The 19,208-nt window shown below is 46.5% G+C and overlaps 2 protein-coding genes across 17 annotated transcripts in view; one reads left to right on the top strand and one right to left on the bottom strand.

Moving 5' to 3' along the window:
- Positions 1-3,749: 3,749 nt before the first annotated feature.
- LOC144892402 (uncharacterized) lies at positions 3,750-5,926 on the top strand. 2 transcript variants are annotated; one of them, XR_013623606.1, is made up of 2 exons: positions 3,750-4,594; positions 4,706-5,926. XR_013623606.1 is itself a non-coding variant. In XM_078778932.1 (2 exons), exons 1-2 carry the CDS (start codon positions 3,804-3,806, stop codon positions 5,505-5,507), a joined length of 1,470 nt encoding a protein of 489 aa, XP_078635058.1. In that variant the 5' UTR covers positions 3,783-3,803; the 3' UTR covers positions 5,508-5,926. The 2 variants fall into 2 exon arrangements, 1 of the variants encoding a protein (XP_078635058.1); XM_078778932.1 differs by having other exon boundaries at positions 3,783-4,471.
- Positions 5,927-11,214: 5,288 nt separating this feature from the next.
- LOC137410945 (rho GTPase-activating protein 44) overlaps positions 11,215-19,208 on the bottom strand; it is a 138,698-nt gene continuing 130,704 nt past the window's right edge. For 2 of the 15 annotated variants that reach the window (XR_013623601.1, XR_013623604.1), the window contains 5 exons: positions 18,358-18,446; positions 17,658-18,062; positions 14,536-14,581; positions 14,024-14,052; positions 13,179-13,539 (listed from right to left, as the gene is read on the bottom strand). Coding sequence is in view for 9 of the 15 variants with exons in the window: in XM_078778920.1 (XP_078635046.1) it covers positions 13,430-13,539; positions 17,658-18,062; positions 18,358-18,446 (604 nt within the window). In the remaining 6 variants the exon portion in view is untranslated. Of the gene's footprint in view, positions 13,540-14,023; positions 14,053-14,535; positions 14,582-17,657; positions 18,063-18,357; positions 18,447-19,208 lie in introns of all 15 variants that reach the window. The other 13 variants (XR_013623602.1, XR_013623605.1, XR_013623600.1 and 10 more) reach the window with 8 other exon arrangements.

Genomic DNA, 19,208 nt, shown 5'->3' with positions numbered 1-19,208 from the left:
GTCCTTCATCAGGCCCTGACATCCAGCTTTTTAAGCGGTTTCAGGCGGAGTGGCCGTCCATTGCCCATCACCAACCAAAAAATGGATTCACAGATCCTGATACGGCAGCTGAGTTTGCACAGAACAATGACATGATGGATGAAGCTCTGGAATTTGCTCTTGTGTGTTTGAAAGATCAGCAGCCACGAGATGATTATCGTGAACTCCTAGAACTGACTGTCATCTACATGAGAGGAATCCCACCTCGTGGAATCCGGATCATGGCTCCAGGAGCAATGCACAGAGCCAGATGGATGGAAAAAGCACTATATTCACTACAGGTGTTCATGTTTCGGTCAGAGTTCCACTTGACACTTCGAGAGGCGAGAGAACTCCGAGCCTTCAACATTTTTGTCTGCCTTGTGTATGTACAGGCTTGGTTTCGGGCTCCACAAGCTATCGAGGCTCCCCTGAATGACATTAACCTCTTCAAGAAGTTGGAAAAGTTTGAACAAATCAATCAGAAGATGGCTCAGGCAGCCTTGAAGGCACTTGGCCGCCACACGTGGTACATGAGCCCAGTACTAGTGGCATTTGCATTCTTTGACACCAGAATTGACAAAGAAAGCAAGATCAATATGATTGAAGCATTGAAAAATGATGGTGAAAACCCCTCTCCAAAGAGACCAGCTATCAAACGAGGAACCGCCCTGTCAATCGCTGGCCTCATAACAAAACACACCAAGCATTTCTTCAGCATCCTAGGGACCCCAACTAATTGGATGGATAAGGATCCTGGTTCATGGGAGCAAGAAACCAGCTTTCAGGAAGCAAAGAAAGCCGCCAGTGGCTTAGTCATGGTGAACGACAGGGCAGAAAGGGGTGTCGCATTGATACAAGACTACAATAAGCTCCTTACAAAGGATGAAGAGCAAAAGCAAGCTCTGCTCCAAGTTGTTGCTGCTCACAGGAAGATGTACCCCGATGCCAAGAAGGCAACAGTGGTGAAACAGGCCCAGAAATAGGAGTTACATTTCTCATTATATTTGGGTTTTTTAATATTATGTGATATGGTGTCTCTTCATTTTATGAACTGAACATTTGGATTGTTATCATTGAATTTGAGTTTTCATAGCAATATAGTGCTATTTGTGCAGCTATTGTAACTTGTGTTTGCTAGAATACAAAGAAAGTGGGTGGAGGGTGGATTTTCATAAAACAAGCTTCTGGTTTTGCTTTCGATCCATATATAGAAAAGTTTTGTAGACACCTTTAGTTTGAAGGCTGATGTGGCACCCCTAAATAAAATCAGATTGCTTTCATATTTGGTGTCTTTTCATTTTGGAACAAAAGGAACAACATAAAGCCATGTCCCAGTAAATATTTAAAAAAAATTATTTTGAGCACCACCCTAATATATATATATATATATATATATATATATATATATATATATATATATATATATATATATATATATATATATATAATGTTGCGAATATGGAATTTGGCCTCCATATCCGCTTGTAAATATTCCCCTATTTTCCCCAATACTCCCCAACTATCCCCAATCCCCCATTCCCTAGTCCCATTGTCTGTAAACAACAATCAGTAGAGCCGACCCTCCCCTTATTCCCCCATTAAATGTCGTGCCCAGGTCCACCGCACCACACGTAGACAACTTTCGGACATCTTGCTAGTTATTCTTAGTCTATGTCAGTTAAGGCCTCGTTTCCATTAATTATGACTCTTCGTTGCACCAGAATGTGATTATATGGCACCAGTAGTGAGTTTAGGACCTTTCCCATACCTCCTTCCATCTTCTTCCCCAACAATTACAACAACAACAGAGGAGATGGCGGCGGCGCGGGGGAGGATGCGTCCTCACACCGGCTCGATTAGCGCCATTGACCACGCGCACCACGGGGTTACCACGGAGGGGCTGGCTGTCAGCTCCTCCTCAAGGGCGGAGCCTGGTAACCCCCCGCACCCAATCAGAAGGGCGGACCGATTCCATCTGGGGCGGCGCTAGCGAGCCGAGGGCGTGTCACTCCCCGCCGGATATACGCGGCCCCGCGCCGGATGTGAAAAGAGATGCGCCCCCAGCTGGAGAAAGAGGTACCTGCGAGCGCTGAGTGAGATGCGCCCCCAGCTGGAGAAAGAACGTTGCCTGCGATCGCTGAGAGGAAGAGAACCCGCCTGAGAAAGAACGTCCCCTCCGAGCGCTGTGACCTCCCCGCATCTTTGGACCGGACTGTACCCTGCTTTGAGCCAAGAGTGCACCTTGAGCCATCGCTATCTGCCTTTCCTTGCCGTGTGAGTCAGCCGTTGTCCCGTTTACCTGTCGTCTGTCCGGGGTTAATATAAGAGTGTGTCTAAGTGCTTGTCTTCCTGTGATATACCTCTAGCCCCTGTAATCTAACCTTTCCTTACGAATATAATTGAGAATCGAAACATTGGTGTCTGTCATTATAACCCAGCCGGGTGTCTTCTTTTTCCTTATTGAGCCAGCGTGGCGCGGCTTCGTCAACGTTCGGGTACAATCGGGTAATTTGTGCGGACACGACGGCCATTCCGCTCGGCCCACCTTAACATCAAAGTCGTGTCTGTAACAATTGGTGTCGAGGAGTGAGATTCGGACCCGGGACTAAATTAGTTAGGCCCAAATTTTGGGAGGGAAAATCGATTCGGAGCGCGTACTGCGCTCGACAAAATCGATCCGGAGCGCGGTCCCGCGGTTACTGCGCTCGACGAAATTATAACAGCAAAATTTGGATTTGTGTTACGAAACTCGAATTTTGAAAGTCGCGCTATGGCGGATCAAGACGGCTGGGGTCCGGTAGGGGAGAGTGAAGCAGGGTCGGTCCAGGACCAAATTGAGGGACATGAGGGACAGGAGGAGAGCGAAGCAGTGAGGGCGGCAGGGTCGCAAAATAGCGTTGTCACGCACGAGGTGGCCACGGCGTCCACGCCCGCGGCAGCGCCCCTGGTGGATTCGAACCTTTTCCTCCTGCAAATGAGGGCCCTTATGGAACAAATGGTGGGAATGAGGGCTGATAGTGAGCGGTTGGGAAACCAAATGGGGGTAATGGGGAACCGGATGGAGGCTCAGAATGAGCAATTGGGGGTAATGGGGAACCGGATGGAGGCTCAGAATGAGCAATTGGGGGTAATGGGGAACCGGATGGAGGCTCAGAATGAGCAATTGGGGGTAATGGGAAACGAAATGGGGGTAATGAGGGACGAAGCGAGGGGTACCGGTGAGGGGTTAGACAACGGGATAAAAGAGGTGAGAAATGGGTTAATGGGGGTAGAAAACAGAATGGCCGCTCAGGAGAATCAGATAGAGGGAGTGAAAAATGGGTTAGAGGGGTTAGAAAACACCATGGAAGGCAAATTGAGGGACATGAGGGACCAAGCGGAAAGGGAAGTTAACCAAATGGGGCAGCAGATAGAGGGGGTCAGAATGGGGGTAGAAACCAAACTGGATGCTCACAGGGAGGAAATGGAGCAGATGAGGGTGGCATCTGGGCAGGAGATGCAAGTGATGGGAGAGGAGATCAGAAGAGGAGTGAGTGAGGAGGTCGGAGGAGTGCGCGAGGAGGTGAGGCACTGTAAGGAGCGCATGGAGAAGGAGGTGAGAAAGGGGACTGTAAAGTTTCCGGGGTGGCATAGAGGTCCTGACGCAGGAGGTGGAACAGCTGACGGAGGGACAAAAAGAACTAACGGAGCAGGTTCAAAGGAACACTGCGGTATTAGGAGGGTTAAAAGTGACACAGAAAGAACTAAAAGACGACTTGATAGCGACGAAGAGGGAATGTCAGATGGTACGAGAGGGACTGACAGCGAGGTTGGACGAGGTGGTAGAGGTAATGGAGACGAAGGACCGGCAGGTGAGGACGCACCTGGAAACGGTCAAGGTAGCCTTAGAGGATGAGCTTGAGGAGACGTACCGGGGAATAAAAGAGGTGAAGCAGAAATTAGAAGAAGTGGAAGAAGGGGTGAGCGAAATTAAGAAGCGACGGAGAAAGGATAAGAAAGAAATAAAGGAGGAAGTAAAAGAATTGGTCCAAAGTCTGTGTTCGGATCGTGATGATGTGCTCATTAACCGGATGAGGGATTCACAGGTGATGGAGGAGAAGCGAAGAGGAAGAGGACCCGGTGTAAGTGGTGACCAATATGGTCGTGCGTATGATGCGCCAGGGGATTTAATAAGCTTGGGGGTCGAGATGGACCCGGGTGTTCGTGAGAGGCCGTTGGTGAAGTGTGCGACAGGTCTGGTGTGCGAAAGAGGAGGTGTGCGAGAAAGTCCGACTCTGGGGTGTGTGAGGAAAAAGTGCGTGCCAAGGAGTAGTGAGGGTGCTGGCGAGAGTGAGTCGGTCGTAGCGTGTGTGCGAGGGAGCACGTGGAAGCGCGGTGTGGTGAGTGTTGCAGAGGGTGTGACGGGAGAGTGTGCGCAGGAGTGTGCGCGAGAAAGGTGTGTGACGGACAGGTGCATGAGGAAAGAGTGCGCTGTCAGAAGTAAGGAAGAGTGTCCACCTGTGGTGAGTGTTACAGAGGGTGTGACGGGAGAGTGTGCGCAGGAGTGTGCGCGAGAAAGGTGTGTGACGGACAGGTGCATGAGGAAAGAGTGCGCTGTCAGAAGTAAGGAAGAGTGTCCACCTGTGGTGAGTGTTACAGAGGGTGTAACGGGAGAGTGTGCGCGAGAAAGGTGTGTGACGGACAGGTGCATGGGGAAAGAGTGCGCTGTCAAGAGTAAGGGTGAGTGCGCTGTCAGGAATGGAGGTGAAAGTAGTGAGAGTGACACGGAGCGTGAGTTAGTTGTGACAGGTGAGCGAGGATGTACACCTGGGATGGAAGGATGCACACCTGGAATGGTAGAGCGTGAGTGGGAATGCACGCTGGAATTAGTGGTGAGGCACGTGGTTGGGTGTGCGAATGAGAGCACACCTGTGATTGTCACAGAGGAGGTGACCGAGGAGGGGGCGCGAAGAAGTGTGTTGGTGAGGTGTGCTACCAACGAATGTGTGCCAAAGTGTTCGGTGGTCAGGTGTGTGACCAAGGCTGTGAGTGGAATGGGTGTACCTGGGTGTGTAAGGAAAGGTACGAGGAGCATGGGCACGGCTGGATGTGTGAGCAAGGAACGCGCTGCGGGGTGTAAGCGTCCAGGTGAAGCATCGACGTTAGACGGGATAGAGTTTAGAACGACTTTTAGCCGAAGCGGGCCCTCGGTGCGTGCTGGGCCTCGCTTTGAACGGCCGCGTCCGTGCTCCACCAGGCGGAGCGGGCGGCAGGATAGGAAGGGTCGTCATGGCGACCACTTTTTGGTGAGGCATTCCGGCAGGCCGAGATCGAGCCATGGGATGGCTCCGTGCCGAGATGGTGCGTGGGATCTCGGCCCGGGTAAACCTCCTTCCCTGCACCGAGTGCTGGACGCATCCAGCCGCTGGCACAGAACAACCCGCATTCATGGCTTGGCTTTACGAAGCCGGGCTTTGGACAGGGATTGGCGCACCGAGAGGTATTAGTGAGTAGACTGGGTGATGAGGTTAGTGTTTTGGACCCAAAATTAGAGAAAAACAAAATTTGATGATTGGCAAGGGATTGGCAGTAGTGATTGGCAGATGATGGGCAGTGATTGGCAAATTTTTAATTTGTTGAAATTTGATGTGCAAAATTGGTAGTGAGAGACCCCCGATGTGGTGGGATGGCAAATCCACCATCCTTCCCATGTGGGGCAAAGGAGCAATAGCTTATGGGGTGTATGGCAGTGAAAACTAGCCCGGGTGGGTTAGGATATGGTGTGTAGGGATCTAGCGAGGATTGACATTAGGTGACGTTAAGTTTAGTTAGTGACTGATACCTGTAGTGGGGACGCAGGTAGATTAGTGTGGATGATAATGACGAGGGAGCGCAATAGTTTAAAGGGACGACTGGGAAGCGCAAGTTTCAGAGGGGAGTAGTTAGCTGAGATGATGCCGTGTGTGTGAGGATGGAACAGGTGTGATTGCACAGGTGTGCAACTGGACAGGTGTGTGGAACAGTGTGTGAGTAGTGAGTGTTGTAGATCAGCGCGAATGCGCTTGGGGAGAGAAGGGTGCAGGTGGCACCAGGTGTGAGAGCACAGGTGTGCAGGTACAGGTGTGTGGAGAGAGTTGGAGTAAGTGGTACGGAGTGGTGTGCATGGTGCGAAGGTGTGGATGGGGGAAGAGTGGACCCCTTTCACGAGTACCCGGGGCGGGTAGTGTAAGTGTTAGGTAGAGGGTACAGGTAAATTGTGGTTGGATATTGGCATTTGTGGTGCGGGTGAAAGAATGGTACATGGATGGGTGCATTAGTGTTGTGGAAATGGCTGGGCGTGTAGCCTGTTAGTGTGTGTAGTTGGTTGGGCACTCCACCACTGTGAGGATGTCGGCCAGGTGAGGCCGCAGGTGGGCTCTGGGAGCCGGTAGAGTTGTGGATGGGGCCCGAGGATCCGGAGGACGGACCCGGGTAGCCCAGTGCCAGAGAGGGCACCGAGTGGGGAGAGTGCCAGAGGGCCTTCCCCAGGTAGTTAGGTTAGGGAAAGGAGCAGGTAAGCTCGGAGGCAACTGCAGTGGTGGAGGTGTGCAGGTGGGTAGACCCACTGGGAGAGGTACACGCCGCAGCCCAGAAATTGTGCGAGGGCACCGGGAGATGAATCGGGGGAGTGAGACCCCAAATTGAAGCGCACCACAGTTTGGCCAATGGGAATTGGTTTTTAGAACCCATAGTGTAAGAGGGCCAATGGTTTGGCCGGAGAAAGACCCCGGGTAGTGTAAAGTTGTTAAAGTCATTTAGGAAATAGTTAGGATTGATGAACCTGTCGCACCATACGCAGCCACTTACCTGTGGTGATGATGATGACTCCACACCTGTGTTTTCGTTGTTTGTTGCAGGAAATGAGATTGCTGTGGATTTGTGAGACGCATCACGACGTGGATGAGACATTGGGGTGATTCCATCTCTCCCTCCCTAGGAGGGACTGATGATGAATTGGTAATGGCAAATTTTGATGTTGAGTTGAAAATGGCAAATTTGATTGGTTAGGAGGGAGAGAAGACGAATTTGGTTTATGGGAGGAACGGGGAAGACAGTAGGGATGTTTGTTGATTTGTAAAGTAGATGTTTATGGGTAGTGTTGTGTTTTGTGGATGCAGTAAGGGGTAAGGGAGGGGCCATGTAGGTTACCTGGTGGGGGGGGAGCGTACGGTAGGAACGTACCTGTCTCACCTGGTTCCCATGTGCCCCCAGTGTGCATTACCTTACATTGCGTGCACTCTTGCGCCCTTACCACCTTACTCACTTGTCTGCTTCTTTTGTCTCCCACCTCCGAGGATCTGGCTTTGGGGTAGAGAGAGAGGAGAGAGAGGTGCTGGCTGCGCAGTTGTGGGCCTGCACTTTCGCTGTTTGCTGCCGGGATCGATACACCATATGGACCGCAATGTTTGTGGCCACCCACAATGGACCGCAGTTCGTTTGCGGCCAAGCACCACCCGGGGATGGACCTATGGGTCAACGTGGCACCTATGCCATACAGGTGAACCACTTTTAGTTAACACCAAGTGCACCACAAGAAGAGCAAGAGACACCTGCAGGGTTAGGGGTTGTCGAATTTATTTTTATTCCAATGAACAATGGTGACTGCACCGATTGGTGGTGGGGTGGTGCTTTTGATGCTGGGATGGGGTGCTCTGCACGTTATTAAAGGCCGTCGGCCACAGAGCACTCGTGGGTTGGTGTATCGATGCTGGCAAGCGCGCTCTCTCTATGCATAACATCTGCATGTGTTCCTCCAAAAACAGGTCCTGGATCGTAGTGTAAATAGCAGCGTAGTCTTGTAAATAATGCTCCCTACCGGCTGTATGTGTAGTTTGAGAATTCTTTCCGGATTCGGTTATCCTGTGGGTGTGTTTCTGTGAGGAGAAGGGTGCAACGTCGCAGGGGGACATATTTACTCATTTGTGAACATCTGTAAAACTGTCGCACTCAGGGTAGAGTTAATAGTAGAGGGACTACATCTGAGTGCCACACTAAAGTAGGTAAAAATTTATCGGGTCGGGACGCCCCGAGGGTAGAGAAGGGTGCAATGTTGCGAATATGGAATTTGGCCTCCATATCCGCTTGTAAATATTCCCCTATTTTCCCCAATACTCCCCAACTATCCCCAATCCCCCATTCCCTAGTCCCATTGTCTGTAAACAACAATCAGTAGAGCCGACCTTCCCCTTATTCCCCCATTAAATGTCGTGCCCAGGTCCACCGCACCACACGTAGACAACTTTCGGACATCTTGCTAGTTATTCTTAGTCTATGTCAGTTAAGGCCTCGTTTCCATTAATTATGACTCTTCGTTGCACCAGAATGTGATTATATGGCACCAGTAGTGAGTTTAGGACCTTTCCCATACCTCCTTCCATCTTCTTCCCCAACAATTACAACAACAACAGAGGAGATGGCGGCGGCGCGGGGGAGGATGCGTCCTCACACCGGCTCGATTAGCGCCATTGACCACGCGCACCACGGGGTTACCACGGAGGGGCTGGCTGTCAGCTCCTCCTCAAGGGCGGAGCCTGGTAACCCCCCGCACCCAATCAGAAGGGCGGACCGATTCCATCTGGGGCGGCGCTAGCGAGCCGAGGGCGTGTCACTCCCCGCCGGATATACGCGGCCCCGCGCCGGATGTGAAAAGAGATGCGCCCCCAGCTGGAGAAAGAGGTACCTGCGAGCGCTGAGTGAGATGCGCCCCCAGCTGGAGAAAGAACGTTGCCTGCGATCGCTGAGAGGAAGAGAACCCGCCTGAGAAAGAACGTCCCCTCCGAGCGCTGTGACCTCCCCGCATCTTTGGACCGGACTGTACCCTGCTTTGAGCCAAGAGTGCACCTTGAGCCATCGCTATCTGCCTTTCCTTGCCGTGTGAGTCAGCCGTTGTCCCGTTTACCTGTCGTCTGTCCGGGGTTAATATAAGAGTGTGTCTAAGTGCTTGTCTTCCTGTGATATACCTCTAGCCCCTGTAATCTAACCTTTCCTTACGAATATAATTGAGAATCGAAACATTGGTGTCTGTCATTATAACCCAGCCGGGTGTCTTCTTTTTCCTTATTGAGCCAGCGTGGCGCGGCTTCGTCAACGTTCGGGTACAATCGGGTAATTTGTGCGGACACGACGGCCATTCCGCTCGGCCCACCTTAACATCAAAGTCGTGTCTGTAACAATATATATATATATATATATATATGTATGTATATATATATGTATATATGTATGTATGTATATATGTATGTATGTATATATGTTGAAATTTTTTGCTGTGAAAGTTGCTATTAATTAAATCCGTGCTTTTGCGAAAACGTGTTATCAGAACATGTGTTATACGAGGGTGAGGGTCACCCGTATATTATATTATATATATATATATATATGTATATATGTATATATATATATATATATATATATATATATATATATATATATATACATATATATATATATATATACATATATATACATATATATATATATATATACATATATATATATATATATACATATATATATATATATATATATACATATATATATACATATATATATATATATATATATATACATATATATATATATATATATATATATATATATACGTATATATATATATATAGTTACGGATTCGTTACTTCTGTCTTTGTGGTTTTCATCTACTTGAAGCATTTTTAGTTTCAGGCACTATTATTGTTACGGTTTCGGTGTGAAATGGAGATAACTGTCTTTAAAATTAAGATTGTTAAAAAAGAAAGAAAAAAAAACAAGGTAAAAATCGTGTTTCAGAAGAAAAACGAAATGGGTGAGGAAGAAACCGGAAGAAGAGGAAGAGGAGGCAGGCGATAGGATCGAGAAAGATTGGAGAAGAAAGGCTTATCTGCTTCATGGCATCAAGCGGACCCTTTGGACGTTGGTCGCGAGTGAATGTTGGTTTTTCCGGGAAAGGGATTCTTGTGACAGTGTCGTTATTGCAGTTGCAATTCAACCTGCGTGACGGGTTTTGGTTCCGAGAGTGAATCATCCTTGGAGACCAAGCTGACGCCTCCATTATCGGCCGGTCCGCCATTTCACCTCGCACCAGCCCTTCGCCCGGGTCCACGTGTGTGTCGTGGGTTTTCCCGGAGCGACCTCAGCGTGAGAACCGCTGATTGTTCATGTCAGCGTCATTGTCGGGTGAACGGAAGGTGCGAGTTTCCACTCACCTTTTGGGTGAACCATTATCGGACCGACTTCGGCCCGACCTCTCACCAAGCGGCTTCTGCAGCTTTGACTGTCGACTGACATGTGTTCAGGTCTCAGTACGACCTTTTTGTGTGATCGCCAGAGCGGGGATCGACTTTGGCCTTGTGTCGTGACACCGTGACTTTGGGAAATGTTACAGTTCACTCACGTTGGAGTACTGTGAGTTATTGATTAAGGAAATATTGGTGGTACCATCATAGGAATTGTATGGTTTATGATGTGCAAGTGAGAGTTTCCTTGTACTTGCGTTAAGTGTTATTATTAGTCCCCTACCGGTGTACACCGGAGGGGACTGCAGGTTTGCACTCCGTCCCTCCGTCTGTCAGCCTGTCAGTCTGTCAGTCTGTCATGCAAGGAACAGTTTTCTGGACTTTTTTTCTAAACTCTTAACGCTAATGATTTCAAACTTGGTACGTGGTTTCCTCATGATAAGTTACAGATCAAGTTTGAACTTCATGACGTTTCGATCATTTTTGACAAAGTTATGGCACTTTGAACTTTGGTAATTTCCCCAACAGTTTCCCGGACGACAGACTGCCGGTAGGGGACATGTATTGCAGCGCAATACTCAGAATGCTTGTTGTGTGAGGTTTGAATACAATAATTGGTTTTGTATCAATTGCTTGGTGTGGTTCTACCATTGGTCACTGGGACACACGCATAATAGCACATCTTTCTGCCGTGACTCCTTTCTAGGCTCGGAGGTACACCGTGGGCAGGGTTTAGGGGGGAGTACGTAACAATATATACACATATATATTATGGAGATAGGTAGAGGGAGGGTCAGGGATATATGGAGAAAGAGGTAGAGAATAAGAGGAGAGGGGAGAGAGAGAGAGAGAGTGTGTGTGAGAGACATTTGGAAAAAGGAAATTATGAAATGAGTTTCTGAACCAAATTGGCACCTCGAATTGCAAATTAAACAGCAGCAGCTTGTGTCCACCGTTTATTTCGCAATGCACAAAAAGTACATACAAAATGGCTGACAGGTTTGCTCGAGCAACAGAATTCTGACGTCATCACAGAACAGACCCACGAACCTGCACACTCGCATGCAAATCTACACGGACAACACAAAATTATAAACAGTCTGCTGCACAGGGAACAGGTGAGGTGAAAGGGATCCAAGAGACCTGTATTGCTAACAAAAGTCATCAAAAAGCACATACTTCCTGCTCAGCGAATGTTTCATTTCTGCTCAAGACAAAATAATCTGGAAAAAAAAAAACATCGTAATAAAGATTTGCTCTTACGTAATGCTATTTGTTCAACTTGTACAACAAACCAATTGCTTATCCATAGCGATTTGTCAAAAAAGACTTAATTTTACCCATAACATTAACTAAGCAATTTGATGAGTTTGCTCGCACATGTTGTTGGAGATATTGCACCCGAGTCGGGAGGTGGGAAGTCTGCGTAAATCGCACCGCAGACAACTATCAAGGTCGTGTTGTAGCTTGTCGTGCGGCTATCCTTATTATCGGTACTCAAAAACAACAACAACAACAAAAAAACAATGTTGCTTCTGTATTTTGGCTTGACGAAGTATGTTTGAAGTTTTGGGATGCGCGACTATCGGCTGGCTACCTGCAACATTGTACTGAAGTATCAAAAGTGCAGAAATACATTCGAGAATAAACACAAGATAGAAATTATAGTAATAATGCTGACGCTCTAGAGCAAGAAAGACTTTGGGGGTAATTCTGAAGCCTTACTATTCGGCATCTTCCTCGTATATTGATCCTGAGGGATTACTTAATCAAGGGAAAGATGTAAAATTATGGAGAAAAATATCTTCTGACATGTCCAGACTAGACTTGCAAATCGATTACCAATTTGGGATGGCTCATCTACAGTAACGAAAGAAGACTTTCTTTTGAAGCACATAGATGCTTCTTTTGAAGCACTTTTGAAGCCAACGTATACACAGGTAGAATGAAAAAACTCCTCTTCTTGGTGTAGACGAGTGTCAATCTGCACCAGCTGACGGGTAGAAAAAAATGGATGAAATCAACAGGACGTCGATTGTGAGATGCGAACCGTCGTGGGAAGCAAGGAGAAGCTGCCGCTTCAAACGTTAAACTTCTTTGGCTCAAACGAACGGTTAACGCCTGAAACTTCAGCTTCTCCTTGCTTCCCACGACGTTTCGCATCTCGCAATCAAACGTCTTGCCGGTTTCATCCATCCATACACAGGCATGCTTTACTTCGAAACCCGAATGAATACGAGCGATGAACCCAACAGGTACTTGGAAGGTTTTGGAGGATGAGACACTCTTGGACCAGAATTTCATCACCAAGAACTTGTCTAATTACGAGCCGCATTTCTCCTGTCATGATAAAGATTCCGCAGATCAAATCAAAATGCATTGTCTACCCAGGAAACAGAAATTACTGAATCGGTGCAAACGCAGGATCGAATCTAAGTAAAAATGAATGTACAAGTTTTAAAACGCTTAAAGAAAGGAATTTTAATGCCGATTTTTTTTTTTGGAGAAGCTTAAGGTATGGTATCCAAAAAGTCAAGCTTATTTTGTGGCAATGCTTGTACATGGATCCAAAAATTGTATTTTACACTCGACCACTTCCATCTGCACATTTCCCCTATCGGAAATGCTCTTAAGATTGTACGACACAGTCGAAGCATCACCCTAAAATCATGCAGGTATTTCAAGAGGATACATACAGTTCATTTCTGCCACTAGTAGTTTGGTCAACTCAAGGCAATTCCTCACCGTGGAATCGATCAACGTTGCTGATTCCACGGGTCATCGAAGATTACAGCACGTCGACCGAGTGACAACCCCATACCTTTTTTGAGCATCGAAACTTTGAATGTGATAATGTGTCCCTCTACTCAGGATGAAGACCATCCTGGCTGCCACAGAGGGTGAGTGAAAAAAAAAAATGAAAATAATAATGAGGACCAAGAAACGAAAGAAAACCAAAAATCTCAAGGTAGAAAACGATGCCAGTGATGAGCTGCTCGGATTTGCGGGTGATTGAACGGCCCAACTGTAAACAAATCCAGAATGTTTTCGTACAAGTGTCCACCAGCTCTCCGAGACCTTATGGCGAGAGATTCCTTGTAAGCATTTCCTTTGTGGCGGATGCTGCAGAGGGTAAAATGTGAAACAAGTCCTCTGCTTTAGAGTGCCGTGCTTTCGGAGTCGAGCTCTTCCATGGACATGGCGTGCTTGGGTTTCTCGGTGAAAACTTCAGGCAGCGTCGGTGAATCCTCCTCGTCTGCGGTCACTGCTGGAGACACATGGCAATTAGAGCATAAAAGGGACTTGTTTATGACAATTACATCTTTGTGAGGACGGTCAAGTTGCCATGCCTGAAGCAAGCCTTTTTCCTCAAAGCAGTTAGATTATACTTGCTGTGTTATTCTTAGGAAAAAATAAATATACGTTTCCTTTTGGTGCTTGGCTCCTTTGTGAAATGCACTTCAAGCATTGTTTATGGAAACATGAACAAGTAGGGCAAACGTTAACAAGTTATCAGAGTTTATATAAAGTTCAGCAGCATGATGTTAGTGCAGACAATGACTTATACAGCAACCTTTGGATGCAAAAACACTCTCTGATGCTTTATGTGCACAACAGCTCGAACAAATTTTGTTAACGGGTTCAACAGAAGGTGTTAGAATTGTTTTTGAAGCTTTTTAGTAGTTTTTAGTTCCATGGCAACCTCAGGACTGTAAACAAACTACTGCTGTGGCTGGCTGCAATGGGCTTACCAGCTTCTCCACAACGGCTGCTCACACAGCTGGATAAAACAGAGGCAACAAAGGAGAGAAAGAGAGACAGAAGGGAAATGATGTGACACCAAACAAGTTCAGTTCACCCATACAACACAGAAGGCCAGGATTTAGACAAGTCGGAGGCAAGGGATCCCAAAGTAATGGAAATCCCTGTCAGTGCAGTTAAAGCAAGCAGGACGTGTCTCGGTGCCAAGCACGTCTCCGCATCCCTGCAGGAAAGCAAGCTCCTGGGATGCGTGACGTCTCGGAGGAGACCGAAGGAAGCCCCATGCGGGGGTAAGGTGAAAGCAAATGGAGTGCACGGGTTCTAAAGCAGTTGTTCCGTGAAGGACCTGCTATACACAAGAACCAATGCACATGCATTACATGCCCGCGATGTGAGTATAGCATCGATGGAGTTTGGTGGAGGTAAATCGGTGGCGGGGGCGGGTGTTGTATGAGGCAGATAGCATTCGGATGGGTTTCAAGGAAGCTTGAAGAATATATACCTTCCTTCCCGCCAAACCAACCAGGACCCATATCAGAGAGACAGCACTGGTAAGGGAAGCATTTTACGGTTAGTCAGAGTACCTATTCGTATGATGGTTGTGAAAATATTGAGACAGGCAATGTTTGGGCCACTTTAAAAAGAGACATTAACATCATGCTAAATGTGCCATCAGTATTGACCTTACACTAGAGCAGCCAGAAATATGGGAAGGAGAGTTGTTTTTTTATTATTATTCCGCTAACTTTGGAATTATATTCTTCCTGTCTGGAGCAGAGTTTCAGATTTTACTCCAGGCAGGAGAGGACATGGCTTTCATACATCTTCACCAAACTATAATTTATTTATTTCCCAAACTACAGTAGACAACAGTGGACTGTGCCTGCTTTCCATTGGGTAAGAGCAACCATGGCTATTATGGAATAATAAGAGGCAACATCTCCCAGCCCTTCGTTAAATAAATTATATTTCATTGAATTTTTTTTTTTTAATCACAGATAAAATAAATAAATGACAACCTATATTCATTCATAATTACCCTCCTTAGCTTGAAGGCGGCCGTTCACATAAGAGACGCAGCAACTGAGCTAAGTGAATGTTTATAGTGCAGAAGCGGCTGCCTGGACGACAACCATATTGTGGGATGGCAAGCGGTACAACCTGGTGGTAAGGAATCTCCAAGAAGACCAGACCACTTGCTGCCTGCGCTCCAGGCAGGAATTTGGGATTTGTTCATGGTGCTGGGGATACACTTACAACTTAGACATGTTTTACCTTTACAATAAAAACCTTAAAAGTCAGTGGTTCGATTGCTGTAAACTAATTAACTCTCCAAACAATAAATAAATCAAACTCAATAAACTCAAAACTTTGTCGGATTAGAAAAAAGAAGAAGAAATAAATGAAGTTAGGAAACAAAAATATTAGTGAACAAACTTCCAAGTTTCCAGTTTTCCCTCCTGAGAGTTTCCTTCTGTATCCATCTTGTCCAACCCATGCATCCTCTCTTGCCCCCCCATTCCACCAGAGTTCCACCATTGTTTGTCCACCTCCATACCTGACTCCACCCTACCACGAGCCTCGACTATGTATACAAAAAAAACCACTTGAGGGGCCATCTCATTATCATCAATATACATACTTTACTCTTGACAGAGCGTCGGTGCTGCCCAAGCGGTCTCTGGGCAAAGGTTATGGTCACACGAGGAATTTGTAATTTGTTTAAGGTGCCGGCGATAACTCGCCTACTCTTTGCAAAAGACACCGTGACATATTTAACGTCCACCAACAATCGATGCTGCCAGGCGGTTCCTCGAGCCGAACATTCTTCCAATGGATGGCACACACATGGATGCCTTGCCCTGCGTGCGGAACACCAGGGTGACAGTTTATACCTGGTAGAGATTCCCTGGCTGACCCCACAAGAGGGTGGGAATAATTAGGGCCGTTAAAGAAGTAGTGGACACTATGGATGGGAGATTTATACAATGAAATGTTTAACCCTATTTTGAGGTCATCAACATTTAGTATAGTGCAGAACATTTCAGCGACCCGAAAAAAACAACCTTTTGATAGACTTTTCGAAGGACATGAAGTATTTTAAATAAAAGCACAATTTAAAAATACATGATTTTTACCCTGAATTTACAACTCAATTTAAGTAGCTGTATTCTACGTAGCGCTGAACATGTTGAACGAAAGATGCACGAATTGAACAAACCGCGCAAAACCGAACAGCTTCTGCAGCATAAATAACCCAGGTGAACATACGTTTCAATTCCAAGCCTCGGATTCAAGATGGCGCAAGGTTCATTTTGAACAAATATTTGTTGTTGTTTTTTTGCATAATAATGAAACACCATATCGGTTCTAATTTTATGATTGGACAAGCAGCAGAACAAGGTGAGTGAGTGCGAATTGTTTAACTTTGAATTGGCTTAGGTTTTCAATCAGCCATCGGACAGAAAGTCTGTGTCGTTAATGGGTAGTGTATGGGGTGGTCGGTGGTTCGAACCCTGGCCTAGTCATACCAGACTTAAAAAATATGGGCAATGCCCCTGGGCTCATCCGGTAGAACCAGGATTACCAGGTAAACCAGGGAACCACTGGTAGGTGCGGATGCACCACAAAATGTGTAAAGAAGAAGAAAGTAAATACCTATTTTGGCAGGTAAACCCATGATTTTAAAAAAATGCTGTGACCAAACTTTGGTACAACACGGGTGATGGAGGTTGTGGTCAAGTTTCATCAAAACCGTTTGTGTAGTTTCGGAGAAGAAAGTAAATACCTATTTTGGCAGGTAAACCCATGATTTAAAAAAAATGCTGTGACCAAACTTTGGTACATCACGGGTGATGGAGGTTGTGGTCAAGTTTCATCAAAACCGTTTGTGTAGTTTCGGAGAATAAGTTCCAAGTGTTTACTCACTGCCTGACTGCCTGACGGACACCGTGCGAAGCAAATACCTCACCTGAACAATTTTTGTTCCAGGTGAGCTATTAATTGGTACGTGTACGTGCGGCTTCCTTGCTTGATGCTCAGCATTTAAAAGAGGCTAGAGCACGGACACTTTGAACCCCCATAGGTTGGTAACCATTGCGCAGGTTTTGATGGGCTTAATGGCCTCCTGCATTGAAGATACCTGGTTAGGGAGCCTCATATTAAAGCTTAACGTAGAAAACCTATGAAACAATAGAACAAAGAAGATTGATTACCGAAAGGGCTTTAACTCCATTCACTAGCTTTACCTCTACGAGTGCGGTTAAAGATGCTTGGATCAACTTGAATCCGAAAACGTGAATCACCAAAAATAGATATTTCAAAATCCATTTTGACACTTCTTGGCAGGTCCATCGCCAACTCACACCTCTCGCCATAAACACATGATAGTTTTGGGTTCAACTAAAAGCTAAGACTTGATACCAAAATTAATTACTTAAAGACTGCCTATTTGCTGCTGAATTATCATTTGTGATGATCCCAAATGGATTTCATCAACAAAAGCTCACAACCCTCTCACTCACTAAAAACATTCCTGACTGATTCTGTCAACAATACAGTGACCAAACTTCATTTGAGGCCAACAACAACAAAAAAGAAAAGATTCCTGTCCAAAATACATACCCGTGGAAATTTCTTCACAGCTGTCATCTGACATATCTCCAGGAGATGTGCTGCTTGGCTGAGGTGGCGGGGGCATGGTCGGTCGGACCCGAGGCTTTGGGACAGGTGGTTTGATGGCGGTGGTGGCGGCCTTAACGTCCTGCGCCGAAGGCTTGCCCGGTGACAGTGAAGGCATATCTGACTGCGAGTGTGGCCTTGCTTTTGGAGACGATGACGGGGCTTCGGGGGTTCCCGGAGATGCTGGAAGTATCAAGACGGAGCTTTGATGGCCAGGCTGATAATGTGGCGTGTCATGCTGCATAGAGGATATGGACAGGTGTTCGACCCCTGGTGTAGTGCTTTGCACAAGGCTGGTTATTGTTGAGCCCGAAGCCTTTGGTGGAGCTGGAGCCGGTTTTTTATAACCTGTGAACACAGCACGGGGTTCTTATTGCACTTCAAATGTGAAAAACTAAGATACAAACGATACGTAGATTTTTGAAATAAGTAAACAAACAGAATACACGTTAACCATTATGTTATCAGAGGTGCTCTTAAATTATCAAAGCATTTTGTCACTATTAGTAATATTTGTCACTATTAGCCATCGATTTTGAGAATTTGCTCGGCCTCCTTCAATGAAACATGTCTACAAGCCAAAATGACCTAGATTAACCCACTAATTACCAAGTTATTGCTTCCACTTTCCCCTCCATCGTACCTTTGTGTGTAACATTTGGACTGACCGAGTTGACGTTACCACCGGCTCCTTTACGGGCCATGGCCGGCGATGCATTCATCTTGTTGGAACTGTTGGACAAAACATAAGAAGCATCCGTTGGCTTTTGAAATATCACAATGAAAATTCATCCTTTGAACCTTGGCATCCATGCCAGGAGTGGGTACATTACGCATGCAAATACGAATGGCACCTCCTATATGCATCCATGAACACATCCCACTCAAAACGTGCAAAAGAAGGATGCGGTATGCAGCGAGCAAGGCACAAATCAAACATGTTTTCCGAGAAACGCAGATAAGCTAACTTTGTCTTAACACATTGCCAGTTGAACCCTCACGTGAGCCAATCCCAAACCGATAGAGCGAATAAAGACTTAGGAGGAATTTGGAAGGAATGTCTGGTTATCTTGACATTTTAGAGCTATAGGCTTTGAAGAAGAAGACCACTCCTTTTGCATCTTCAGTTGCATAGGGTTGCTGAAGCAGTTTCCCTGGCTATTGAGCACAATCCGATAACTTTGTGATGCAAGAAGATGAGTAGTGACAAGCAAACACCATCAAAAGCAAAAGGAATGCCTGAACAAGACAGATCAGCATGACAAAGATGCAAAGACAAAAGTATCAGATCATTAACCATGCTCGATACAGTTGAACCACCTTTAGAGTCCGTTTTTCCCCACAGTGTGGGAGTTGGCCATTTTTGGGCACCGTGGTCCCCTTTTTTGAAGCGATGTTTTATGGCCGGATGCCCTTCCTGCCGCCAACCCTGTTGGTCGCCTCTTGCCACACACAGGGAATTACCAGTGAACTGGTACTCAATTTGCTGACCTT

The sequence above is a fragment of the Myxine glutinosa genome, chromosome 5 (assembly GCF_964187855.1).
Source record: "Myxine glutinosa chromosome 5, kmMyxGlut1.1, whole genome shotgun sequence".
In the NCBI taxonomy this organism is placed as follows: Eukaryota; Metazoa; Chordata; class Myxini; order Myxiniformes; family Myxinidae; genus Myxine; species Myxine glutinosa.
Note: the sequence above shows the minus strand (reverse complement) of the source record. Positions and strands in the feature narration are given on the sequence as shown.